Source organism: Eulemur rufifrons, chromosome 30 (assembly GCF_041146395.1).
Source record: "Eulemur rufifrons isolate Redbay chromosome 30, OSU_ERuf_1, whole genome shotgun sequence".
Lineage (NCBI taxonomy): Eukaryota > Metazoa > Chordata > Mammalia > Primates > Lemuridae > Eulemur > Eulemur rufifrons.
The window spans coordinates 51,642,636-51,669,882 of NC_091012.1; the positions used below are offsets into that span (position 1 = coordinate 51,642,636).

General features: G+C 37.6%; 1 protein-coding gene across 4 annotated transcripts in view; it reads left to right on the plus strand.

Annotated features, from left to right (window-relative positions):
- The window catches only part of CUL4B (cullin 4B), a 45,985-nt gene that overhangs the window by 6,821 nt on the left and 11,917 nt on the right, over positions 1-27,247 (plus strand). The window contains exons 1-14 of one of the 4 annotated variants that reach the window (XM_069463062.1): positions 5,902-5,981; positions 6,718-7,260; positions 9,349-9,464; positions 17,965-18,068; positions 19,310-19,379; positions 20,179-20,252; positions 21,064-21,226; positions 21,376-21,465; positions 21,767-21,849; positions 22,479-22,546; positions 24,002-24,120; positions 24,599-24,791; positions 25,820-25,924; positions 26,467-26,577. In XM_069463062.1, coding sequence (XP_069319163.1) covers positions 5,954-5,981; positions 6,718-7,260; positions 9,349-9,464; positions 17,965-18,068; positions 19,310-19,379; positions 20,179-20,252; positions 21,064-21,226; positions 21,376-21,465; positions 21,767-21,849; positions 22,479-22,546; positions 24,002-24,120; positions 24,599-24,791; positions 25,820-25,924; positions 26,467-26,577 — 1,867 coding nt within the window. In that variant the 5' untranslated portion in view covers positions 5,902-5,953. Of the gene's footprint in view, positions 1-5,901; positions 5,982-6,519; positions 7,261-7,445; positions 7,562-9,348; positions 9,465-17,964; positions 18,069-19,309; positions 19,380-20,178; positions 20,253-21,063; positions 21,227-21,375; positions 21,466-21,766; positions 21,850-22,478; positions 22,547-24,001; positions 24,121-24,598; positions 24,792-25,819; positions 25,925-26,466; positions 26,578-27,247 lie in introns of those variants that run through there. The other 3 variants (XM_069463060.1, XM_069463061.1, XM_069463063.1) reach the window with 3 other exon arrangements.

The window sequence follows — 27,247 nt, forward strand, 5'->3', positions numbered from 1 at the left end:
ATCGTTTGAGTTCAGGAGTTCGAGACCAGCCTGAGCAAGAGCGAGACCCCATCTCTACTAAAAATAGAAAGAAATTATATGGACAGCTAAAAATATATATAGAAAAAATTAGCCAGGCATGGTGGTGCATGCCTGTAGTCCCAGCTACTCGGGAGGCTGAGACAGGAGGATCCCTTGAGCTCAGGAGTTTGAGGTTGCTGTGAGCTAGGCTGACGCCACGGCACTCACTCTAGCCCGGGCCACAGAGTGAGACTCTGTCTCAAAAAAAAAAAAATACTTCTCATTGAGGCGCTACTCACAGAGATTCTGATTGAATTGGACTGACTAGGTTTGGACCTGGGCAAAGCTGTTTTTTAAAAAATTCCCCAGGCAATTCCATTGTGCAGTCAGAGTTAGAAACTACAGATTTAAACCTAAATTGGCCTTGTTTGTGAGAAAAAGAAATGCTGAGTGCCATTAGAAGATCAAACATTGAAGCAGGGTAGGGGAACTTTGAGAGTCATTGATAAAGTGAACTGACTTTTAGTCCTTAAATCTGCTTTCCAGATGCTTCACAGATATGACAGATAAAATCTCTGCACTAAGGAGCAAAGTACTTGAATGGTTGAAATGCCAAGTCAGTAAGTTTTCAGGTGATGAGATAATTTTACATAAAAGATTTAATGATTTCTTTTTTTTAGAGACAAGGAGTCTCACTCTGTTGCCCAGGCTGGAGTACAGTGGTGTGATCAGAGCTCACTGCAGCCTTAAACACCTGGGCTCAAGCGAGCTTCCTGCCTCAGCCTCCCAAGTAGCTAGGGCTATAGGTGCATGCCACCATGCCAGGCTAAATTTTCTATTTTTTGTAGATACAGGGTCTTGCTATGTTGCCCAGGCTGGTCTTGAACTCTTGGCCTTACCTGATCCTCCCAAAGTGTGGGATTACAGGTGTGAGCCACGTGCCAGGCCAGTAAATGATTTTGTTAAAAATATGAGATTGGTTATCTATTTACATTTTACTTGGCACTATACGTTCAGTACGTTATTATTTAAGTTCCTTACTTTGTGTGTGTGGAGGGGGGGCCGGGGGGCGAGGGGGTAGAGATGGGGTCTTACCATGTTACCCAGGCTGGTCTCCAACTGCTGGTTTCAAGGGGATCCTCCCACCTCAGCCTCCCAAAGTGCTGGGATTATAGGCGTGAGCCACCACGCCTGGCTTTAAGTTCCTTGCTTTTATAAAGCAACCCCAGGATGGGAAAATGATGAATTCACACTGTGTATTTGGATTATCTCTGATTGAGCTTTGGCCTCCTCCGCCATCCTGTAGCAGCCCATTGCTGTTGATAGCATAACAAAGCCCTTATTGATGTAATCTTTAATATTTTAGCACTGTTTGGTTTGCCTACTCTGTAGTTCTCTTTAAAGATAGTCCTTCAGAAAAGTGGATAGAGAAAATGGACCGTCTTTTACCCAGTTCTCTTTTTTTGACACATTCTTTTTATTTATTTATTTAATTTATTTTTTGAGACAGAGTCTCACTCTGTTGCCCAGGCTAGAGTGAGTGCCATGGCGTCAACCTAGCTCACAGCAACCTCAAAATCCCGAGCTCAAGCAATCCTCCTGCCTCAGCCTCCCGAGTAGCTCGGACTACAGGCATGTGCCATTATGCCCAGCTAATTTTTTCTGTATATTTTTAGTTGTCCAGATAATTTCTTTCTATTTTTAGTAGAGACGGGGTCTTGCTCTTGCTCAGGCTGGTCTCGAACTCCTGAGCTCAAACAATCCGCCCGCCTCGGCCTCCCAGAGTGCTAGGATTACAGGGGTGAGCCACCGTGCCCAGCCCATTCTTTTTATTTATTTATTTTAGACATAGGGTCTCACCCTGTCACCCAGGCTGGAATGCAGTGGTATGATCATAGCTCACTGCAGCCTCGAACTCCTAGGCTCAAGGATTACAGGCATGAGCCACTGTAAGGGGAGGGCCTTGATACATTCTTAAACAATGCTTTCTTCAGAATTCATCTCTGGTATTTTCCTGAGCAAGCAGTCTCTTCTATTTTTAAGGAAAATTCCACCCATCGGATAACAAGGCTTCCAGGAGTATATCTAGTGGCAAGCCCCTGCTATAAAATATCTGCATAGGACCTAAAGCCAAGCACACTGGGGAATGACTGTGATAAAAAAGTGGGTTACGCTCTGCCTTTTTAGGAAGATGCCTACAGAAATAGGGAAATGGACATTAGAAAAATTAGTCCTCTGTCTTCATTTGTGCATTTCTTCCTTTATGCATATACTTATCTTTATAAATAGCTTGGTTAAAAGAAAGCCAATAATAACTGCACCTCATCTGGCAGCATCGTAAAGTTTAATTAATGTTTCTAAGGTATGAGTTGAACTCAAGATGAAAGATCCTATATATGGAATATGTGCTAAATGCCCAATCTAGTTTAGTCTGATAATGCCAATAATTGTATGGTGTCCTACATTACACATTTTGATTAGTGTGGCTTCAATGATGTCAACCTTGAAAACGTATTTTAATGTTGAGAATGTGTTTAACATTGGTTGGCAAACATTTGGGTGTATAAAATATATGCTTGTTTTAGTTAGCCCCAGTTGGTTGATTCTTGATGTAAAAGATGTTTTACAAAGCAACATGGGAGTTTTTCCTTCTTTTTAAATTGGTCCAAGGTATGATGTGTTCCTCACACATCATATAGTGGTATCTAAGTTGGTTTGTGCCACAAAATGCAAATGTTAAACAAAAAAACATTAAAATTATATCTCCATATTAAGATCTACTAAATATGTGAGGATTGACCTGGCACAAAATAAAATGAGGCTGTAAAATGCCAAAAGGAATATTATCATTAATCACTCAAGAAAAAAAAAGAAAAATTATTTTTTCCCACAAAACTCACTTAAGAATATTTCATGGAAAACTTAAATAGTAGGTTAGACTACTGGGTCATTCAAAGTGAGCTAGAGCTCAGGAGCCAAGGATCTGTGCTTTTAGAACTAAGATATAACTCAGAATGTTACAGCAAGTGTTACAGTGAGTGGTCCCGAGGACAAACCGAGCGGCACACGGAGAATCGGAGAATCAGGGTTTATTTGCCGGCTGGCTTAGAGGGGGTCTCGCCACTAAATTTCGAGCCCCGTCTACCCAATTTTTTCTATTTTTATTAAGTTGGGGTGATCCAAGGGGAGGGGTCTCAGTTGACTAATGCCCACCAGGTAATAGGTTTAGTGTTATGCTGATGTATGCTAATGTGCCAGGTGTTAGGTTAGTATTATGCTAATGCGGGTCTTCCATGAGAGGTGGGGGTCTCAGGTGGCTGCTGTGCTAAGTAATAGATGGGGATTTTCCTTATCAAGAAGACTGAAGGACTTAGATAACCATGTGAGACTGGGAGCTATTACTACTAGAATGTAGTTGAATATTAACAGGACTCAGTTATCCTTCACGTTTGTGTAACAGTTTATCTTTGTATGGCTAAAACAGCTTTTTCTTATCTTTATGTCCATTTCCTTTCAGTTGCGTTAATATTTGTAATTTTAAACATAGCTAGCCTTCTAAGGAATTTACATGAATTAGAACAACCTTGTTCATTAACTCCTGAAAATTAGCCAGCTAATCCTCCCTTATAAAGACATGGCATTATTTTATTCTCATTCAGTGAAATATTCAATTCAATATGTATTTACTCTGCATTTACACAGTAGTATGGCATTGTGTGAAATGTGAGACACAATAAAGGAAAGCTCAGTTTTTTAGGACATGCTCCCTGGCCTTAAGAGTTTACTGTCTCACTTTGGGTGGCAAGAACTATTTGGTTTACTCAAAACAAATCTGGCCAGGCACAGTGGCTCACGCCTGTAATCCTAGGACTGTGGGAGGCCAAGGCTGGCGGATCATTTGAGCTCAGGAGTTCGAGAGCAGCCTGAGCAAGAGCAAGACCCCATTTGTACTAAAAAAATAGAAAGAAATTAGCTGGACAACTAAAAATTAGCCAGGCATGGTGGTGCATCCCTATAGTCCCAGCTACTCGGGAGGCTGAGGCAGTAGGATTGTTAGAGCCCATGAGTTTGAGGTTGCTGTGAGCTAGGCTGACGCCACGTAGTCTAGCCCCGGCAACAGAGTGAGACGCTGTCTCAAAAAACAGCAAACAAACAAAAACAAACAAATCTGAGTGCTTCCTTCAGTCCCTTTTCAGGCCTCCGTCTCCCTTCTCTAAAGCCCTGGGGCCTAAATTCCATTAGAGCCTTGATCTCTGCAGGCCCTCATCAAATAGCACAAAGATAATGTGCAAGGTTGATTTGCATTTTAACCAGGGAATTTTCAAGACAAAAAACAAAGGGGCCTGTTTAAACAAAGTCAGAAAGTTGATTTATTTGTAGGGTTCTAATTCACCTATCACAAGTTATACCAAACAAATTGCTTTTAAATTCACCCACAATCCTGTCACTCCCTGGCTTATAAAAGCCCAGCTTGCTGGATTGTCTGCCTGCAATTTACCGTTGCCTACAGCGTAGACTCCAAAATTCTTGGCTTGGTGTGCCAGGTACTTTTGGATCTCATCTTCCTTACTCCCAACCAGACATCCTAGTTTCTAGCCCCACCGCACTTTCCATGTTTCCAAAAACAGGCCAGGCCCTTTCACAACTCTTTGCTTTTGCCCCTTGTTTCCATTGCCTTTCACCCTCTCTTCTCTTTTCTTTGGCATCTACACTTTGAGAACCAGCATAAACATCATCTCTGTGAAACTCTTCCTGACTATTCCAGATTTCCCCCGTATTTTTTGTTTTGCCTCTTCCCACAGTACTCTGTACATTTGTTATAGTACCATTATGGAAATTAATTTTGAAACAGTCTTCCCCCGCTGGATTCTCAGGGCAGGTTCCTTGCAACTGTATTTCAATACATGCTCCTTGAATGTTTCTGCAGTTAGTATGATCAACAGGTTGGCAAATGTAGTTTTATTTGACATTGTGTTCTCTCCGAGAATGCCCTAGAGTTAAGTAAAAACTCCCAACAGGGAATTTACATGGTTTATTGTTGCTAATATAACCAAATTTAGAGATTTTTTTTTCTTATTCAGTTATCAAGTTTAAAACTTGGGTTCATGGAACGCATTGATAGAAAACAATGACTTTTGCCAATATTGTTCTCCCAAAATGTCTCCTTTGAGACAGTGTATAAACTGAGATTTGGTAAAAGAAGGAAGTGGGTCTTAGCTTTGTTTGGGCTATAAATTACTGAGTTAATGACTGATGGGGTGGGGGTAGGGGTGGCCCTGGGAATTGTGCTGGGGGAAGTTAGTTACCTTCCAGTTTCTTGGCTTTAGACTACATCCTTAACTGTGGCCAGCCATCTTAGAAAATGCTCCTGGTAGGAAGGTAAAAGGATTTGCAGGTACAGTACTGAGAAAAGTATCAAAATTCAGGCCCTATTCACCGTTGGGTCTGTGGTGCCTTGACCTAAAAGAGAAGTAATTTATAGCTGCACCGAATCAAAAACTGCTTTTCTTCCTAAGTTCATTTTCTTCTTTCTTATCTTAACATTGTGACATTCCTCTCCAACAGCACACATAATGGCATGCTTATGTTTTCCACTATTTTGGGTTACTCCCCTCGCCTTGCAACCCCTCCTTATTCCTTTATCTCTTTCAAAGTTTCCATTCTCCCGTTCCCTTACTTTTTACTCCCTCCCTCTCTCTCCTCCTCTTTTTTCCCAGCTAGCTCACCCCGCCCCTTGCCGTCACCACCTTCCCTCCCCTTCAGGCTCCTTCCCGCTCCTTCTCCCGTCACTCCCCACCCCTCGCGTTCAGAAAGCTCCAATCAGGAGCTCCGAAGTGGTCTCGAAGGCCCGCCCCCTCCTCCCTTTCCACTTCTCTTCCCCCCCTTTCTTCCTCCCCTGCCCCCCCCCCCCACTCAAGTCCTGCGGACCTGGGGGCTTCGGGATTTGGGCGCTATGAAAAGTGTCTGCCCAGTCACTTCCGGTAAGGGCGCTGCGGCGCGAAGCTTCCCGCGGGACCGTTAAGGAAGGGGTGGGAGTTACCGGTGGGCCGGGGGAGGAGAGTGCTGCCAGGGAAGGGGAACAGGAGCAGGATTGAACTAGCTTGAGCGTCTGGGGCGCTTTGGCCGCCCCTTTCCCGCCGCCCCACCACGCGCCAGCTCCTCCACCCCCCGGACGGCTGCGGTGCTTCCCTCCACCCCCCACTCTCGGAGAGAGTCGCCGCCCCTCCCTCGGCGCCGCGTGACCGGAAGTAGCGCCATCTTTAGCCTCTCGTGCTATTGACAATAACAAGCCCTGGGTCTCTCCTCCTCCCCCTCCCCCCAACCACAGCATCTCCCCTCCCAGAGAGAGGGAGAAAAGGAGGAGGAGCTGCAGCCTCACAGACTCGCTGAGTCGCTCCTGCAGAGAGGGGGGGAGAGAGATCGAAAAGCAGGGGAGGGGGACGGCACGGCGGTTTACCTGTCTGCCTCCTCATTCGCTCTCCCCCCTCGTTCTGCTCACTCCTGGTGTCAGCCTATCCGCCTTCCCAAACCCTCCCATTCTCCCGGTGTAGCTCCCCCCCTTCACTTTCCTTCTCGTCCTCTGTGTTTCTCCTCTCTTCTTTCTTCCCTTCCCCCTCTAGCATTACCACCTTCTCTCCTACACGCACGCAGGCATATAAACGTAGGTTTTTGATGCTCCTCTGCCTGTTGACCCCGCTATTTTCATGTTTCCAACAGGTTTTTCTTCCCCCAATCCCCCAGCTGCTGCTGCTGCTCAGGAGGTCAGATCTGCCACTGATGGTAATACCAGCACCACTCCGCCCACCTCTGCCAAGAAGAGAAAGTTAAACAGCAGCAGCAGTAGCAGCAGTAACAGTAGTAACGAGAGAGAAGACTTTGATTCCACCTCTTCCTCCTCTTCCACTCCTCCTTTACAGTCCAGGGATTCAGCATCCCCTTCAACCTCGTCCTTCTGCCTGGGGGTTTCAGTGGCTGCTTCCAGCCACGTACCGATACAGAAGAAGCTGCGCTTTGAAGACACCCTGGAGTTTGTAGGGTTTGATGCGAAGATGGCTGAGGAATCCTCCTCCTCCTCCTCCTCTTCTTCACCAACTGCTGCAACATCTCAGCAGCAGCAACTTAAAAATAAGAGTATATTAATCTCCTCTGTGGCTTCGGTGCATCATGCAAACGGCCTAGCTAAGTCATCTACCACCGTCTCTAGCTTTGCTAACAGCAAGCCTGGCTCTGCTAAGAAGTTAGTGATCAAGAACTTTAAAGGTAACTAAGGCCAAAATCCATAATCACTTACTAAGGATTTGACACTTGAGTGGTCACGTGCTCTATTTGTTAATATATTAAACATTATAGAGGTGGCCTAATGTTTTATGCATAATCAATGAGGAGGAGGGGAGGTCCTTTTTTTGGTGGAGGGTTCATTTTCCGGGGGTGGTTAGTATCCTTTACTGAAGCATACTGAAACACCGGGTGTTTCTGTGCAGCATTTTGAGGTCTTTCTCAATCCTATTGTATTTAATCCTTATAACATTGACAAGTGGTATGATTGATCCGGATTTTACAGGTGAGAAATTTGTATTCTAAAGAGGTTTATTTATTTCAGGTGCATAATGAGTCTTGGCACTGCTGAGATTTTTATTTTTATGCTTCAATAGGCCACATTCTCCAGTCCCTAGAAATGCAGGTAGCAATGGTGATCTTTTCATGCTCAAATAAGATTTATAATTAGATTTGTAATGTTGAATACTATATTTATGAAACTCATTGTGGAAGCAGTATTTGGAGAAATACATTTATGATCTCTGCATTTCTTTCTAAAGGTAGGATTTGGAAGTGAAAAATATTGTGTATACACAGAAGTAGTAACTCTGTGTACCACTAGTCTAAAGATAGGAACAATTACTACATTTATTTTTTTTCCATCACTAAAATGGGTTTTGAAGTATTAACCTGAAGCTTTTAGGCATTTTTTTTATATTGTGTGTGAGATATGTGATGGAGAGTATTATGAATGCATTGATGCAAATATAAAATCAGCAATTTTTAAAAATGTATTTGAGCTGAATTAATTTTTATCTCTTGAAAATGTTTCTTTTTCTGACTTTTTCAACACCCTTAACCTGCAGGTAATCAATGCTAAAATGTTTATTAAATAGAGAAGTAAATGAATGAACTCAAGTAATATTTACCAGATAAGTGCCTTGTGGCTAAATATTAGTATTGAGAAGATTAAGTTCTCTATGCTTGTATTTCCAATATTAGTGTGGAAATCAGGAATATGCCCTATTTTGTCTCAAGCAGAGGGTTATAGTGTTGTCTATTTTTAACCCTTTCTTTTTTAATATCCATCCTCATGCTCTCAAGAATGTTGTTTACTTTCTAATTTAATAGTAGAGCTTTCTGAAGTCACTATGAATTGTAATTGACTAATGTGTTCAGTATTTCACTTAAAGAAATATTGATTTAATAGCCAAGGATTTTTTTAAGAAATGAGCTATAATCCTAATTGCATTTGCAGATTGGGTTCAGAGATTTTGTTTTTCTCTCCTCCTAAAATAAAAACACATTATTAAGGCATTTGGATGTTTTATTTAGAAATTTTCCTTCACTCATTGCTGGCCAGTGAAGTTTAAATTAAAGCCTAGAGTAAGGTGTTTCTATTCTGAAAATGCTACATAGGTCTGGAGTCATTTGGATGTTTTATGTTTTAAAATTTCATTTTTGCTCATAAATGTAGTTTAAAACCTGAGTTAAGATGTTTCTCTCCATTTCTATAGATGCTACATAAATTTGGGGCTCAAACAGACCTGAATTAGAATCCCAGCTTTGCCATTGACTAGCTTTGGTGACCTTGGGCAAACTTACTAAATGAGTTCCAGCCTCAGTTTCCTCAGTTGTAAAATATGGATGATAATACCTTCCTTAGGGCATTGTTGGGAAAAGGAAGGGATTTATAAAATAACTTGCACATAGTAGACACTCAGTATTTTAAATCTCAGGTACAAAATTCATGTTGAGTTAGGGATTACACATGATGAAATAAGATCAGGATTGTTATTTTTTATCTGTCATCCTTGAATTTTTATTTTTTTGAAGTAATACAATCAATAGAAAAACCTCACCTTCAGTTTTAATTGGTGAGTCAAAATGACTTAAACAGTATTCTAGCATTTCAAATTTTATTCTTTATGTTAAACTTAAATACAGTGGTTACTTTAGTGTTTAGGTATAATAGTTATAAAGATCACAGTTTACCCTAGAAAAAATGGTAATGGTATTGTATGTTATGGATCTTTGGTTAGTATATCCTACATATTATTCTGATACCAATCTCTTTTATATGTCATCTAGATAAGCCTAAATTACCGGAAAACTACACAGATGAAACATGGCAAAAACTGAAAGAAGCAGTGGAAGCTATTCAGAATAGTACTTCGATTAAATACAATTTAGAAGAACTCTACCAGGTATGTATTAATGTGGATAACCAGATTTGATTAACATAAATTGAGATGGGACGTATATGGATTTTACTTTCTGAAATGGTCTTTTAGTAGACTTTTGATTCCCTTTTAATTATAATTTCACATATTCTCACATAAACTATAGGTACAATCATACTGGTGTAAGTTGGGCTTATCTTGGGCCCTTCTAATTAGGAATTACAGTTAGGTGTACCTTAGTATAATAGAGGTTTTACCTATAATGGATTCTTACAGCATGGATCCCAAAGATGATTTCTGGTAACATGTTATTCCATTGTGAGAATTCTTAACTTAGTCATACCATCTACCTATAGGAAAGGCCTAAAGACATGTAGATATTCTTCACATCCTTTATTCTACCTCCTTCCTATTAGTAGCCTTTACCATTTCTTTTTCTTGCTCTTTATGTTGTCTTATCTCCTGGGCTTTAAGACACACCTTAGCCCAGAAGTGAGAAGTAGGTTGTAGCCGAGCAACTTAGTTTGAGGTTCAGATGTGTTTCTTTTGCTTAACAAATGGATCCTTACTTGAAATGTTTAACTAAAATATAATGTCAAGGACAACTACTGACTTAAATTTCTTTCTGCCAAGAGATTTTGCCCTACTGTGTTTTTGACCCACATAACCAGTTCAAGAAATTACTTTCTATTAAAGCATCAGCAGTTTGGTATTAAAAAGTACTTCAGAGTACAGTAGCTTGAGGTTTTGTATTGATGAGTACCTTGTAAGAAATTATGTTGGTTCAATTTATTGTTATTTGTAGTTTTCATATTAGTTGCAGAGGTAGTATGGTGATGGACAAACCTTGGAATAAGAGTCATAAGACAGGCTTTGGATCTAGTTTTAACTGCTATTAACTCTTGTGATCTTGGGCAAGGTACTAAACCTTTAGTTTCCTCCTCTGTAGAATAGGGGAAAGAATACTTGCCCTATCTACCTCACAGGGTTGCTTACAAGAATCAAATAAGATTTTTATGAAAAATACCTCAATGCTATAATCTTACGAGATGATGTTATCTCTAGTCAGACTTTTTCATAAGCCACAGTATAGTTTTTTTTTCACTTGCAGTATGTCAGTTGAGATCACCAGTTTCTGATGCTGTAAAAATTAAGTGAGTCAATGCATGCACAACACTCAGAACAATGTTCAACACATAGTAATAATGCTATGTAATTTTTTTTTCACGTTGGTAGTAGTACTAAGCTATTAGGTAAGGATAGGCCCATTTCATTCGGCTCTTTTGGTATATTACATATGTGGCTCCTGATATGCACAATAATGAAAGAATTATGGAATTAGAGTTGGAAAGGCATTTAAGAGATCATGTAGTCCAGTATCTTTTCTTTGTATAGTGTACGTGACAGTCTGCAAAGCAGGTTCATCTTATATTATCTCATATAAGCCTTACAGAAACCCTTTCTGAAGTAGATAGTAGTTGTTATTAATACTTTATTGATGAGGATACTGAGTCTGAGCGAAGTTAAATAACCTGCCCAGAGTCATATATTGTAAGAGCAGGGGAGACTCAAACTGAGATGCTTGATTCCTAGTCCAGTGCAATTTTCACTGCCATTTTAATACCATTGTAATGTAGTGTTTGAAGTAATTAAATTGTTTTACTTTAGGAAAAACCTTTATCATCAAAATAGATAATTTTTTCATCCATGCGTATATATGGTGTTTATTTGGATATACTGGTATACAGCATGTTTAATTTCAATAATAGTTATTTTATATATTCCATGTTTATAACCAATATTTATTGTAGTTGTTAATGAACCCTATTTACTTTATCTTGAGTATTTTTCCAGAGCTTTTGATTTGAAAAGATTGTTCCCTGATATGTTGGTTCTGTTAAATCTTTTTGTTTCAAGAGCTTACAGCTTGCTTTTCTTGTGTTTTTACTTTCTTGTACTTCATAAGTTTTACCTGGTGTTGTTCAGTTGCATTTCTTTAACCTGAAATTGCAAGTGTTACAACTTTTTACTGTTTGCATGTTTCATAGTACCACACTGTTTTCGCTATAACAAACTCAAAAGCTTTGGTTTTCAGCTTTTTTATTGTTTTTTGACCTTAATTTTATAAATGCTCCTATGGATTGTTCTCAGTAGGATTATTTTGAGATGTTCAAATTCAAAAAAGAGGATAAAGGACATAAAGTTATTTCATACCATCTGGACTTCAGGTGCTTGTTTGATTTTTCATTCATTGAAATGTAAATAAAAGTACTCTCCTAAAATTGAAACAATATAGAAATATGTAGTTAAAACAAAATTTCTGTAAACCTCTATCCCGCCCTCTTTCCCTGAAGTAAACATTTATTGGCATATATCTATTCAGAACTTTTTTTCTTCATGAAAAACCATCTTGCTTTAAAGCTTAAGTATGGAAGTCCCTAGTGTGGGTTGCGTGTACTGCCTACTAAGTTTTTCATTTCTAGAAAGGAACATACTGTTCTGAGTGCATTTGCAGTAAGCAAACATTGTAGTTTAAAAGTTATTTTAAATGAGAATTGCACCTGAGTTTTAAAATTGTCTTTCCTTGACGACCTTGAAATCCTATAACAGTGAGTCAATGGTCAGAGTTTTGGTTTGGCTTTTTTGTTTGTTTACTTGTTTATTTTGATTAACTACAAATAAGACTGTGGTTACATACACTGAATTTTGAGTTGTTTAGCCTGCCTTAGAATAGAGATCTGTCATTCATAATATAACTTTGGGTGAGTTACTTCTCTAAGCCCTGGTTTCCTCATTTACAAAATGGGGAGACTACCAGTTACCTATATCACAAGGTTGTTTAGTTGTAAATAAAATACTCTAAAAAAGTACTTAGTACTGTCCCTGCTATACAGTGGTGTCATCAATGACAATAAATATTTGTCTTTAAAAAAGAAATCTTTATTTTAAAATTATATTTTATTTTAGAGCTCTAAAGCCACACATGTTTTTAAATTCTAAATCCACGCTAGGCCAGAACAGCTGGCCGATAAATACTTACATTCCAAATATGCTTCAGTAGACACCATTAGTGAAATTGAAAAAATAATAGAAAAAGAGAGGAACTCTTTAGAAACAATGTACCTCTGCACTTCTCAAGAATGTATACTGTTTTCACATGTGCTATCTTACAGTTGGAAGGTTGGTTTTCATGTGAGGTTTTTACTAAGTAATATTTTAAATAATGGGATTATTTTCCTCATGTTCCCGGCTTTTGTATGAGTGGCTGCATGGTGGGGTTTTTGTAGTGGGTTTTTTTTCTTGAAACAGTTTCACTCTGTCACCCTGGGTAGAGTACAGTGGTGTCATCATAGCTCACAGCAACCTCAAACTCCTGGGCTGAAGCGATCCTCCTGCCTCAGTCTCCCAAGTAGCTGGGACTACAGGCGCATGCCAAGACACCCAGCTGATTTTTCTGTTTTTAGTAGAGACAGGGTCTCACTCTTGCCCAAGCTGGTCTCAAACTCCTGACCTCAAGCAATCATCCTGCCTCGCCTCCCAGAGTGCTACGATTTACAGGCGTGAGCCACGGTGCCTGGCTGTGCAGTGTTTTAAAATTAGCTACAAACTGCATTAAAGCAAATCATGTAACCAAAACGTTTGTACCCCCGTAATATTCTGAAATTAAAAAAAAATATTGTAAAGATAATAAAAACATAAGTGAAAAAAATAAAATAAAATTAGCTACCTGGGTGTAGTGGCACATGCCTATAGTCCCAGATACTTGGGAGGCTCAAACAGGAAGATCACTTGCGCCCAGGGGTCTGAGGCCAGCCTGGGCAACATAGCGAGACCTCATCTCTAAACCATAAAATCAGCTGCCTTTTGTGGAGCTGCTAAAAGTTTATATATGAGTGTAACATTTATTATTAATATAAATGTCTAGCTATTTTTGAAGGCAAGCCTAGTCTATACTTGAATGAAAATGATTTTATCTGTCATTAATAGTGGAGATTCTGGTTAGCTTTTTGTAAAATAAATCTTAATTAATGAACCTTTTTATTGTTGATTTATTTATAAAGTAGAGGACCACAAGACTATATGTATTTCTCTTTTTACTGAATTGTTATTAATCAGTACTATCACTGCTATTTTTAAAAATGTGCAATTATAAATTCTTAGTCCTTAATAATTTTTAAGTCTTAAGCCCTGTTTACTAGACGTAAAAAGAAAAGTTTAGATTTCATTGTATAGTTGGTTTCCCTTACACAGATTCTTAGTTTTTGCTGTATTTGGAGTATCTTATTTTAGCCATTTTTACTAGATTTAAAAAGAGAGATAATTTAGATCTTATTGCTGTATCAGCTATTGAAAAGTTTTGTGGTATGCTTTACTTTCTTTAAACATAACTTGAAACTCATTAGGCCAGTGACCAGAGTTCACCCTGGTGGAAATTCAGTATTTTTCTTATTGTCTGCTGTCCTTCAGTAAACACTTGCATTTCATTTGCTACATGTTTATATTTTCTTTGATGTGTTTATTTTTATTTTTCAGACAAACATGTTTTTGATGTGACATGTATGGAGTTTGGAGGGGAGGGGCTGCTGGGATTTGGAGGAATAAAGGTTAAAAGCTTGCTAGAATGTTTGTACTTCACTACCTTCAAAGAATTTAAGACAGCATATTTGCCAGTAATTATTAGGAACTTCAGTAAAAAGATGGTTTTATTTAAAAGACGTGTAAAACTATCTAGAATCTGTTTATTACAAATAGGTGTCTGTGTGACAAGAGGTTATTTTAGTGATAATTACACTAGTTCAAACTTCCTGGGATTTCCAAAGTGTTTTATTAGTGAAATGTAAAATAATACATTTCTAAAAGTGCATTTCAAAAATCTAGAATAAAATACAGCTTATCTCAAATACTTTCTTATTCCTGTTTCTATCCCAGCACCTAACAGGATGTAGAGAATTAATAAACACTCATTTCTTGTTGAATCAGTGACTGTTGACACTCTTACTGTGGGTGCAAAGCTGAACAGACACCTTGGGGATACAGAGATCACTTAGTCCTTGCCCCTAAGGCGCTTATGTTCTAGTAGGTTCATGAAATTAATAGTTTGTGGTCAGCATTTTTTTTTAAAAATAACAAAATAGAAAATATCAGAATGTATCACACATTGTAATGATGTGTAGCTTCATGAAGATTTTGTCTCAATTACATAAATTTATTTTATCTACCATGGATTGTGACATAAAATATTTTTTACCGTGGCTTGCGGTCAAAAAGTTTTAAAAGCTGCTGTTTTTAGGCACAGTGCTCCAAACCTTGCTCAAAAGTGGGGAAAGCAGAGTGCTTGGATCGCAGGGTGTGTGGAAGGTTATAATCAGACATAATACTAAAATGGTAAGATTGGCTTTCAACGCCATGCTAAAAAGTATGGTGGTGGAGAAATTAGAAATTGTTTAAGTTTTTTGCATACTTAATATATTCCTCTGGTTCAAAACCCAAAACGTATTGCAGAACATTTAGTGAAAAATCTCCTCCAACCCCCAAGCTAGTTCTCTTCTCAACAAACATTAGTTTTTTGAGTATCTTTCCAGAGATGTTTTATGTATGTCAAAACAGCTGTGTATGTTTTTATTAATTTTTTCCCTTTTTTACATAAGTGATAGTAGACCATGTACCACACAGTTCTGTCCCTTTTTTTTTTGTTTATACGTATTATGGGATTTCTCCATAACAGTACATAAAGAGCTTGAGGGAAGGTTGTTGCAGAAGGAAAATTACTAGATTTGGTCTATATGTTAAGAAGCAGTCAAGGCTAAATCAGAGAAGCAGAGTGTTCTCTTTGAAATTGACCTTCAAAATTCACGTTAGGGCCGGGTGCGGTGGCTCACGCCTGTAATCCTAGCACTCTAGGAGGCCAAGGCGGGAGGATCGCTTGAGGTCAGGAGTTCAAGAGCAGCCTGAGCAAGAGCGAGACCCCGTCTCTACTAAAAATAGAAAGAAATTATTTAGACAACTAAAATATATATATATATATATATATTTATATATAAAATTAGCCGGGCATGGTGTTGCATGCCTGTAGTCCAGCTACTCGGGAGGCTGAGGCAGAAGGATAGCTTGAGCCCAGGAGTTGGAGGTTGCTGTGAGCTAGGCTGATGCCACGGCACTCTAGCCCGGGCAACAGAGTGAGACTCTTGTCTCCAAAAATAAAATAAATAAATAAAAACAAAAACAAAAATTCATGTTAGGTGCTCCGGCTTTTCTTGAGTCAAACTTCTTAAACCACCCTCCAACTAAACACAGGTGAAGGCTGTACACTGTAAAGCCCAGTTTAATTCACAGTATCTCACTATTTCCACTAACTCTTTATCTATTTCCCTCTGAGTTTTTAGGGCCCCTCCTCTTTACCTTACCTCTGCCCAGGAAGGCTTTTCTGACTTGCCCTGCCCTAAAGGCTGGCCTAGGGGCCTTGTCTCCTTGTTTATCCCCATCATAGCATCTAGCACAGTCTATTGTAATTACATGTTTTCTGGCAAGTTTTCTCATCCATCATACTAGAAGCCCCTTTTATGTACAGGACACATTGCTAGTTGTTTTGTAGATACATTAGTTTTTTGAATACTTAATATATTCACCTGGTTCAGAGCCCCCAAACTATTGAAGAACTTATACATACATAACCACGTGATCTCTTTCTGTCCTTAAGGAGAGTCAGGGAGACAGGATATACACATAAAAAGATAAATCATATTGACTCAATGACAAGTCAGTGTGGTATGATTGGTATGGGTGCCATGTGAGTCACTGACAGCTGAGGCAATTAAGAACTTATTGGAAGAAGTGGGACCTAATTGAGTAGTAAGGGAATATGGTATCTTGTGTGAAAAGATAAATAGGTGCTTCAAGAACTGTTTTATGGGAGAAAAGGGAACGTAGCAGAAGAAAATGAGATAAATAGGACTTAGGGAAGTACTGGAGTGGGAGATGTGGAGAAGATGAAATACACACTAAGTCATATGACAGAATCTAAGCAGGGAAATGAGAAGTGCTGAGAAAATGAGTTAGTCCCTCAAATGGAGCACCAAGATATAATGAGAAGAATACTAAAGGAGTAAGGGGAACAGTCCACAGGGGATCAGTGTGAACAGAGGGGCACATGAAATAAATATAAATATACCCTTAGGCATTTGTGGCCTAACCCTAGATCACATGGAAAGTGGCCAGGCCAACAGACTTAACCTTCTTATTCCTTCCTAGCTGCTGAATCTAATTGGCCTGCTGTTTCTCAGTGAGGTGTGGCTTCCCTCCCATGTTATAAGAGGTTTCCTTTAAGCTTTCTTTCCATTTGCTGATTTATTTACTGGACCTGCACACTGGGAATATAATTTCGAGCTACATATTTATAAAATTCCACTCCGACCAACAGAACTTGGATGCCCCCCTAGAGTCCATTTTAATGGAATTTTTGCCTTCTGTTGTGGTGAGAAAGGAATCCTGGTGTTATACTTAAGTCATTACCAGTTGGAATTGTAGATTATATCTGAGTTTATCCAAAGAGTATTACCATGCCTGCCTGTTGTTTTAAATTTGAAAGACTTTTGATACACATAACAGGAAACTCACTGAAATCTGAAGGTTGTCCTTTTGGGATCTGAGTATAAAGGAAGACCAATTCAACTATTAGAATGAAGTTAAAAGTACAGTCTTTTCTTTTGTAATTAATGTCTATTGAGTTGTATGAATTTTAAAACCTCCATATTTATTTAACTATTCTTAAACTAAAATGTTGGAGAAATTTTTTTGGTATTTAGTTATATCAGAGTACTACTGGCAATAATATCTGTTTTGTTCTATTCAGGAAAACTCAAGAAAGGATAAATAAATTTTAATTCAATTGTAGTAGGACTGCCCGACCTGTCTGATATATAAACAATTGGTGAAATTATTTTTAAAACTCAAAATGGAGTTCTGCTTGTGAAAAATGATTAACATTTTTAAGAACAAGACAATTTTTATATGTAGCAGTTGCTATAAGTTGGATGTCTTCACAGAAGAGAACTTGGCTTGATTCCCTCCATCCTTATCTTGTATAGCCCTAAAAAATATATTACAGGTGCAGTATCCCTTATCCGAAATGCTTAGGACCAGAAGTGTTTTGGATTTTGGAATATTTGCATTATACTTACTGGTTGAGCATTCCTAATCTGAAATCCATAGTGATCCAATGTACATTTCCTTTGAGTGTCATATTGGTGCTCAAAAAGTTTCAGATTTTGGAGCATTTTAGATTTCAGATTTTTGGATTAGAGAGACCCAACCTGTAATTTGTTCTTTTTGGGTACAGTACATTGGTTATGAAAAAGTTTGCCACCCACATTGATATATTTTGTTGCTTTACCTTGTGCCTTAAGTGGGTGAATAACCCTTTTAAGCTGACGTGGTAATACTATCATAATAATAGGAATTTGATGTAAACAATTGAGAAATTTTCCTCCCATCCTCTCCTTTAAAAAGCATGTGTTTAATCTTGCAGGCTGTAGAAAATCTCTGTTCTTACAAGATTTCTGCAAACTTGTACAAACAACTGAGACAGATTTGTGAAGATCACATCAAAGCACAGATTCATCAGTTCAGAGAATATCCTTTTAAAAACAAAAAATCTTGTATTTTTATCTTCTCCTTTCTCCTTATCCCTCACTATTTAACCCAGCTTGAAGTGGAATGCCTATGTTTTGTTATTTTTTTGTTCTTTTAGTTTCTAGAAAAAGAAGAAACAAATTTTTTACTTTTCAGCCTTAATTGGGGTCCAAATCTACATGTGATATACATGTAAATAAGATGTCTCTATGTCTTTATGCTTTTTGTCTTTATCTTTCCTCAAATTTCCATTTGAGGAAAGATAATCTTCTAAGGGAAATCATAAACCAAAAACATGACGTTCAGTTAATGTCTAAGACTTGTTGTTTTGGGTTTTGGTTGTTTTGTTTTGTTTTGTTTTTGAGACAGAGTCTCGCTCTGTTCCCCAGGCTAGAGTGCCGTGGTGTCAGCCTAGCTCACAACAACCTCAAACTCCTGGGCTCAAGCGATCCTCCTACCTTAGCCTCCTGAGTAGCTGGGACTACAGGCATGTGCCACCATGCCCGGCTAATATTTTCTATATATTTTTAGTTGTCCAGATAATTTCTTTCTATTTTTAGTAGAGACGGGGTCTCGCTCTTGCTCAGGGTGGTCTTGAACTCTTGAGCTCAAATGATCCACCCGCCTCGGCCTCCCAAGTGCTAGGATTATAGGCGTGAGCCACCTCACCCGGCCTAAGACTTGTTTTTAAAGGTGTTTCTTTAGTAGGGTCTAATTTTTTTTTTTGGTACAGTTTAAGAAATAGCATTTTGGCTGGGTGCAGTGGCTCACGCCTGTAATCCTAGCACTCTGGGAGGCAGAGGTGGGAGGATCGCTCGAGGTCAGGAGTTCGAGACCAGCCTCAGCAAGAGCGAGACCCCCGTCTCTACTAAAAATAGAAAGAAATTAGCTGGACAACTAAAAATATATATAGAAAATATTAGCTGGGCATGGTGATGCATGCCTGTAGTCCCAGCTACTCGGGAGGCCGAGGCAGTAGGATTGCTTGAGCCCAGGAGTTTGAGGTTGCTATGAGCTAGGCTGACACCACGGCACTCTAGCCTGGGCAACAGAGCAAGACTCTGACTCAAAAAAAAAAAAAAAGAAAGAAAGAAAGAAAGAAAGAAATAGCATTTTGTTTTATGGTTGCCATTTAGTTTCATTTAGTATATAAGATATTCCATATTTAAGACACCTGTGCAGTTATATCGTATATATTACTTGTACTAAGCACTTTAGAATATCTTTAACACATATCTCACGGATTCATTGGATAGTGTTCTTTTTCTAAAGAAGATTGATAGATGCTGGCAAAACCATTGCAGGCAAATGGTAAGCTGGAAAAAGTATTACATTTCAGCTAAACATTGTAGTTAAAAAACAAATTTCTTCAATACAGGGAATGTTAGCTTTAAAAGCTTTGCAATAGGGAGACTACCTCAATGTCTGTTCTTTTTCTGAATTGGAAACTAATTTTGGTTGCGTTTTCTATTTTAAAACTGCAGGTTACAGGTAAACTAGCATTTTAGAATGATTTGCCCCTTAGAATCATTTTTATTTTTGTCACACTTACCAAAAAGTACGTATCTCATTAAAAAGTTACCTTTTGTTTGTCAGTATTGATGGCTATCCCGCCCACTATTTGATTACCTGTGAAGGTGCCTGATCATCCTAAATTATAATTCATTCACATGAGAACCTTCTCTATTCTCCCTAGTTTGGTATTAGTTTATACCTTATATTCTGCAAATTAAAATCTTAAAATCCACCCCCCTCAAAAAAACTCCACACTTTTAGAATTTAAAGCAGCTTCACCCCCTAGCACTGTTGCTAAGGAAGAATTGTGTGAGTCTCCCCTTGATTCCCTGTTTTTATTTTCAGTTACTTCTAAGTAGCAAAGAAGTCAGAGGACCCTTTTAAGTGTCTTTTTTTCTAGAAACCACAGGATTAAGACAATAGAATAATGAAAATGGTATGGGCATATTCTCAGGTAGATGTGTTTATCTGCGTGTTTGATCCTAGCCATCTAATATATATACCAATGAACCCTTCAGTTTTATTCTTATTGAGAGCAAATATTTCAGCTTTACAAAATATAAAAGTTATTTGTTTCTTTTTTTTTCATTGGCAGATCATGATCAGGAGCATTTTTTTGTTTCTGGATAGAACTTATGTTCTTCAGAATTCAATGCTACCCTCCATTTGGTAAGGATGCCAGAAAAGAATTATGAAAAGATTTGTTACAAATCATAGTCAAATCTTAATTACACTAATGAAAGAGTGTGAGCAATACTGTGAATATTCTCCTAAAAATTCACATTTGGCTTCTACGTTTTTATTTATAACAGTTTTACCTTCTTAATGATATGTTGCTTATGCTAATATTGAAGGTAGTTAACATTCCCTGAGCATATATTAATTTAGGAAGAAGTTTTTTGTTAGCCAAGGACTTTAAAGTTTGCTCTGGAATATCTGTGAGTGAATCATTTTGCTGCTGATCATGAAGAGTTCACTCATTTTCTTTTAGCACTATTATGGAAAAGTCCATGTATACATGAAAATAGAATAGTGTAATGAACTTTTGTCCCAACCACGTGCCTAGCATCTACCTACAGCAATGATCAGAGTTCACTGATTTTTGAGTACCAAAACCACTTGATAAATGATCAAGTAAGTCTTCAATGCCAGTACAGTGAAAACTATTTTATGTCTTTGAACTAATTTTGTCTCTTGATTTGACCAAGGAAGAAATCCACCAGAGGAAATAATACAAGAAAATTTAGTTATGGAGGAAGACAATAATTTAGCTTCAGTTCTCATTAAAGACAAAATGAGTTTCCTGTATGCTTTAATCTAATAATGTTATTCAAAATTAAATGTGTTGGATTTTACCCTTTTTACAATTGCTGCTTCAAAGCGTGGAGTCCTAATTAACATGTGGTAAGAAGTTAAGCAAGCCTCTTTAGTAGTAGCATTACTGTCAATTAATTTAGATAATATATGTTTTTTATTTTAGGGACATGGGCCTGGAGTTATTTAGGGCTCATATCATAAGTGATCAGAAAGTTCAGAATAAGACAATTGATGGCATTCTTCTCTTGATTGAGAGGGAAAGAAATGGTGAAGCAATTGATAGAAGTTTACTCCGAAGCCTTTTAAGTATGCTCTCTGATTTGCAAGTAAGTAAAGTTAACCACTTCACTTACTACAAAGCTGATTGCTGTCCCTATTTTGATGTTTAAAAACCATATTCATAGTGCTGTTCACATAGAGGACATTCAGTAAATATTGATTGAATAAATGAACTCTTTTTGTTCCCACCTTCCAGATTTATCAAGATTCTTTTGAACAACGATTTTTGGAAGAAACTAACCGGCTCTATGCAGCTGAAGGTCAAAAATTAATGCAAGAAAGAGAGGTATTTAAAAATCATGATTAATAAATCCTCTGTCTCTCACAGTAGATCTTACTTGATAGAAGATAAACTTCCCTTTGCATGTATCTTCCCAACATTGTGATACTCTTCTTTCACTTAGGTGCTCCTTTTTTTTCTCTTCTTAAAGGCCAGAATCCTGGATCATAAACTCTATCTATAATTTTACATGTGATTCTCCCCTGTCACATTTGACAGGGCTGCTCCCAGAATCTTTCGGACTTGACATTTTCTGAGTGATTTATGGGGGGGGGGAAACAATTAATATAAAACACTGTCTTTGTAGGTTCCTGAATATCTTCATCATGTTAACAAACGTCTAGAAGAAGAAGCAGACAGACTTATTACTTACTTAGATCAGACCACCCAGTAAGTATTACATGCTCAGCCTGATAGTCTTAAAACTGTCGTCAAATCACTTAAGGCACTTTAGGCATCCTAAACATTTAGTAACTATTTGTGGGTGTGATTTGAAGTTTTAACAATTGTTTTCATAATGCAAACTTCAAGTTGATCTTTTCACTAGTGGATTAGACTTAATCAAGGACTTGATTATTGGTTGTGTGTATGCTTAGGATGTAATTAAAAATAGTATTAGAGGCTGGTATGATCTTTGAAATCTTCAGGTTAATTCAAATTCGGTGGATTTTCATAGGAGAAACTTTCTATGCTTCCTAAATATTACCAACCAAGGGGTTTCTGTAAGTAGTATAGATAATTTCTTTACCTTCCTAATAAAAGTAGAGAAACTTGGAAAAGGCTAGCCACAGCAACACCATGGCGATAATTTATTTTGTGATGTAAATCAAATTCTGAAATATGCAGCATTTCCTTCTTCTGGACATAAAGTAGAGAACTCTCAGCACCAATAATTTATACATAGGATAGGAATATTGAAAGTAACATAACATTAGCTATTTGATTTTTTTCCCTTAGGAGAGGCTTTACATTTTCAGGAAAGTCAAATGTCAGTAATCCTAAACTTTTTTTCCTTGTAGGAAGTCATTAATTGCTACTGTAGAAAAACAACTTCTAGGTGAACACTTAACAGCAATTCTTCAGAAAGGTAACTGGCAATTTACAAATAAGCGATTACTTTTAAAATGGTAGTGGCAAACAAGTAGGGAATTAAAAAAAATATTGCCATTTTAAAAGCTTGATAATTCTAGCATTCTCGGAGGCCACAGTGGGAGGATTGCTTGAGGTCAGGAGTTCGAGACCAGCCTGAGCAAGAGTGAGATCCTGTCTCTACTAAAAATAGAAAAATTAGCTGGGCATGGTGGCATGTGCCTGTAGTCCCAGCTACTCGGGAGACTGAGGCAGGAGGATCACTTGAGCCCAGGAGTTTGAGGTTGCTGTGAGCTAGGCTGACACTACAGCACTCTAGTCCAGGCGACAGAACAAGACTCTGTCTCAAAAAAATGACAAAAAAAGAAAAAAAACTTGATAGCATGTAGCTGCATTTCTAAGCGTAGGCACAGTCCTTTTCACTTATTCATCACAGTAAACTTTGGTAAACTTAAGGAAATCAGGAGGTGCTGATTTCCTTAAATGAGTGTGAGAGGAATTGGAAGAGAGGGATCTACCAATACCAGTAAAGAAACAGTGGTTGTTGGCTCACACCTATAGTCCCAGCTACTCAGAAGACTGAGGCAGGATTGCTTGAGCCTGGGAATTTGAGGCCAGCCTGGACAACTTAGTGAGACTCTGTCTCTTAAAAAAAAGAAGCAGTGGAAATCTGGGAAATTCTTGACTTAATATGTAAGACTACAGTAAATAAAGGCATTCTTTTTCCACTGAGGTGGGTTTTTTTGGTTATTCGTAGTATGTAAAAGCAAGCACTTCTACTAATTCCAAGTGAGGATCTTAGAGTATACCCTGAATTTTACTTTGACAATGCTATAAGTAGGCAAAAGTCTTACCTTTCTCTCCAACAATCTTTTCTTTTCTTTCTTTCTTTTTTTTCCCAACCCCTCACCTCCCAATCTTTTCTTTTGTATAAAATGGATATATTTAGAACATTAATGCACTTATACTGTTATTTCATTCAGAAAATCAAATACATTATTAGAACCCCAGTTAAACTCGACCTGTTTATGCATGGTTTTTGATATATCACAGGCCATATCCAATATTCTGAAATATACCTATGTACATTAATGCCAGATCCAGATATGACATGGCGAGTATATATATATGAGGTATTTATAATGTATGTTTGTGTAAACCAGTTTTTATAAATTGATTTATGCAGTCTGGTCTGTCATGCTAAATGGCACAAACCATTATACAATCAGCTATTTCTATAGCGACTAAAGTAGCTATATTTAGTTTTTACCCAGATAGGTAATTGTCTATTTGGTTTTAATTTAGAAGAAATCTTACAACTCACATACAGACTAGTCATAGTTCAGGCCAATATTACAGTAATAATTTTAAGTTAAATTTCATTAAAATATCTGACAATTTTGTTCACTTTTTTGTTTACCATATTTTAATGCCAAAATGTTTTAAAATTCAGGTTTAAATAACCTCCTTGATGAAAACCGAATTCAAGATTTGTCTCTCCTGTATCAGCTCTTCAGTAGAGTTCGAGGTGGAGTTCAGGTTCTCTTGCAACAGTGGATTGAATACATCAAGGTATTAACAATTTACATTTGCTTTTTCTCTCTTCGTGGCTTATAATCTACACACCAGGAGTGCGTATTGGCAAGCATTTCTTACTTGTTTGATCTGATTTCTTTTAAGTAGGGGAATTTTTTTTAAAGTAATAAGAATTTTGAAAATAGTCAACCTGAGAATGATAGTTCTGTGGCAAATCAGCAATAAAATCTGATTAATCTCTGACATGGTTTCTAGCTCCAATACTTAAAGCAGTGAATGTGGAAAAGGAAAGCCTTACGATATCGTGTACCCAGTGATCATTCCTAATAATTTTTGTGATTATGGATAAATGGTAGCTGGCTGCATATTTTATCACTTCTTTTTTTTTCCTCCCTTCAAAACAACTTTATTTTAATTTTTTAAGATCTTTAAATGTGCTAACTTAAAATACAATTTGGGGATTTTCATTGTAGATAATTCAATTCCAGTAAAAAGTGGCAATTTTTGTTTTTAGGCGTTTGGCAGCACTATTGTAATTAATCCTGAAAAAGATAAAACCATGGTTCAAGAATTGCTAGATTTTAAAGATAAAGTTGACCATATAATTGATATCTGCTTTCTGAAGAATGAAAAATTTATCAACGCCATGAAAGAAGCATTTGAAACATTTATTAACAAAAGACCAAATAAACCTGCTGAACTTATAGGTATTTTTCCAGTCTTTTTTCCAGTTATTTAAGTTCTTGTAGTCATAAAATCTCAATCTGAATTTGTGACAAAGTTGTAGTATACTGAAACCTCATTTGGGGTTGCTTAGCTGGTATTACCAAGTTTGAAAAGTGTTTCTAAGAACCTGGATATAAGGCATAAAGCCCTTCAAGCTGAAGAACATCTCAAAGCCCTCATGTCAAACATGATGTGCTTTCTTCATAAGACAGTACGTTGGACCCTATGTACTTTTATTCATAATATGCTTGATTATCTGTTTTCCAAGCCTACAATGATTTAGAGATGGGACAGGGTGATATTTATAGAGGCCTACACTTAGAGCTGCACAAAAGGGCAGCATGAAAATTATAGTTGCCAGTGAGAAAGGAGAAAGTCCAAGGCAAAAAGAAACCTAATAACCCTGGCCCATTTAGTGTAAAGGTGGGGTATATGCTGCAGTGCTTCTCAGGTTCTCCCACCCAAATACCCCTTAATGTTAGAGGATGGGGTACCCTGAGAATGTCTAGGGTGCTCTGCCAAAAGGATGAAATTTTGTTGAAGTCTTTCTTTTTATCCTTAAACATTTAACACATTGTACTTTCTACTCTATAATGTATCTGGTGTATTTTAATAGCAAAGTAATTTTCAAGATTGCTTACCATCAGTGTAAAATGGACACTTCAGAAGATGCTTTATGTCTTTCAGTGTTTTTGATTATCCCTGCACAGGGCTACATGCAACCTCCCCCAAGGGGTATCTATATCCCATTTTAATGAACATCAGTGTGTAGTGGAAAGTACATTTGATTTAGAGTCAGAAGACTTGTGTTTGAGTTCAGGCTATGGTGTTAGCTCTGTGGCATTAAACAAGACACTTGGTATCCCTAACTTTGGAGACTTTAAAGTAATGCATATATATCTCTGAAGCATTGAAAAACTCAGTATGTCATACTGGTCTTTGGGGATGTATAGTGCCTAGTACCTCATAGATACCTGTGGTCATTAACAAATTTTTGCCCCCATTTTAGCTAAGTATGTAGATTCAAAGCTTCGTGCAGGCAACAAAGAAGCTACAGATGAAGAACTTGAGAAAATGTTGGATAAAATTATGATCATATTTAGATTTATCTATGGTAAGTATTACTGTTCTAATATTTTTCTTTTAAAGCAAAGCATTCAACAGAGAAGCTAGCAAGTATATTCAACCTAGAGGGAATATTTATTTGGGCGTTAGAGATTTAAAGTTGTGTCTTATTCCCTCATTTAATTCATAGGAGATACTCGAGGAATGTTATTTAATTGCCTTGTGCTTTGACTTTTCCCCTATTAAGAGCCTTAATTTTTGCTACTTGTTTTAATGTCCCAAATATTGGTGCCAAAGCTACCAGGTGACTAAAGCTTTTTTTTTTTTTTTCCTTCGAAGAGTCACTTAGACAGCATAAAGCTTTTCTTAAGATAAGTTAATGCAGTCTTAATTTTTTTTTTTTACAATAAAGACCTTTTGAAATGTCTGGCACAAAAAAATGGACCTTTAATGTTTCTTGCATTTAACAAACTTGGATAGAATGTGTAAAGTAACTTTGAAGCAGTGGTGTGATTTATTAAGCACTTTAATGTAGTTTGTCAGAACTTTTTATTGGAATATTATGAGTGTCACATTTTTTATTTAACATAGGCAAGGATGTTTTTGAGGCCTTCTATAAGAAAGATTTAGCCAAGCGCTTGTTAGTTGGGAAGAGTGCATCTGTAGATGCTGAAAAATCAATGCTGTCCAAACTCAAACATGGTATGTTTGTCATTCTTTCTGTTCCTTTTCTTTGATTTCTAAGGGAAAATGTTAGCTTAATTTTTACTTTCACATGATTTCCTCTTTTATCAATCATGTGTATGTATATAGGATGAAAACATAAAATTGAACACTCATGTGGTTTCCAACCTATCGTACATGTCCAGAGCTGTTGCAGTTTTTTTTAAAGACTAAAGCATTGTTTTTGTTTTTATTATTTGTATAAAAATTTCCCCTTTATCTTATGCCTAAATAGTAGATAAGGTTACTACAGGATTAAAGAGTTTTTTGTTTGTTTGTTTTGTTTTTTTGTTTTTTTTTTTGAGACAGAGTCTCACTCTGTTGCCGTGGGTAGAGTGCTGTGGTGTCAGCCTAGCTCACAGCAACCTCAAACTCGGGCTCAAGCGATCCTCCTGCCTCAGCCTCCCAAGTAGCTGGGACTACAGGCATGCACCACCATGCCCGGCTAATTTTTTCTGTATATTTTTAGTTGTCCAGATGATTTCTTTCTATTTTTTAGTAGAGACGGGATCTCGCTCTTGTTCAGGCTGGTCTCAAACTCCTGACCTCGAGCGATCCTCCTGCCTCGGCCTCCCAGAGTGCTAGGATTACAGGCGTGAGCCACCGCGCCCGGCCAGGATTAAAGAGTTTGACTCAATTAGTGGGGCAT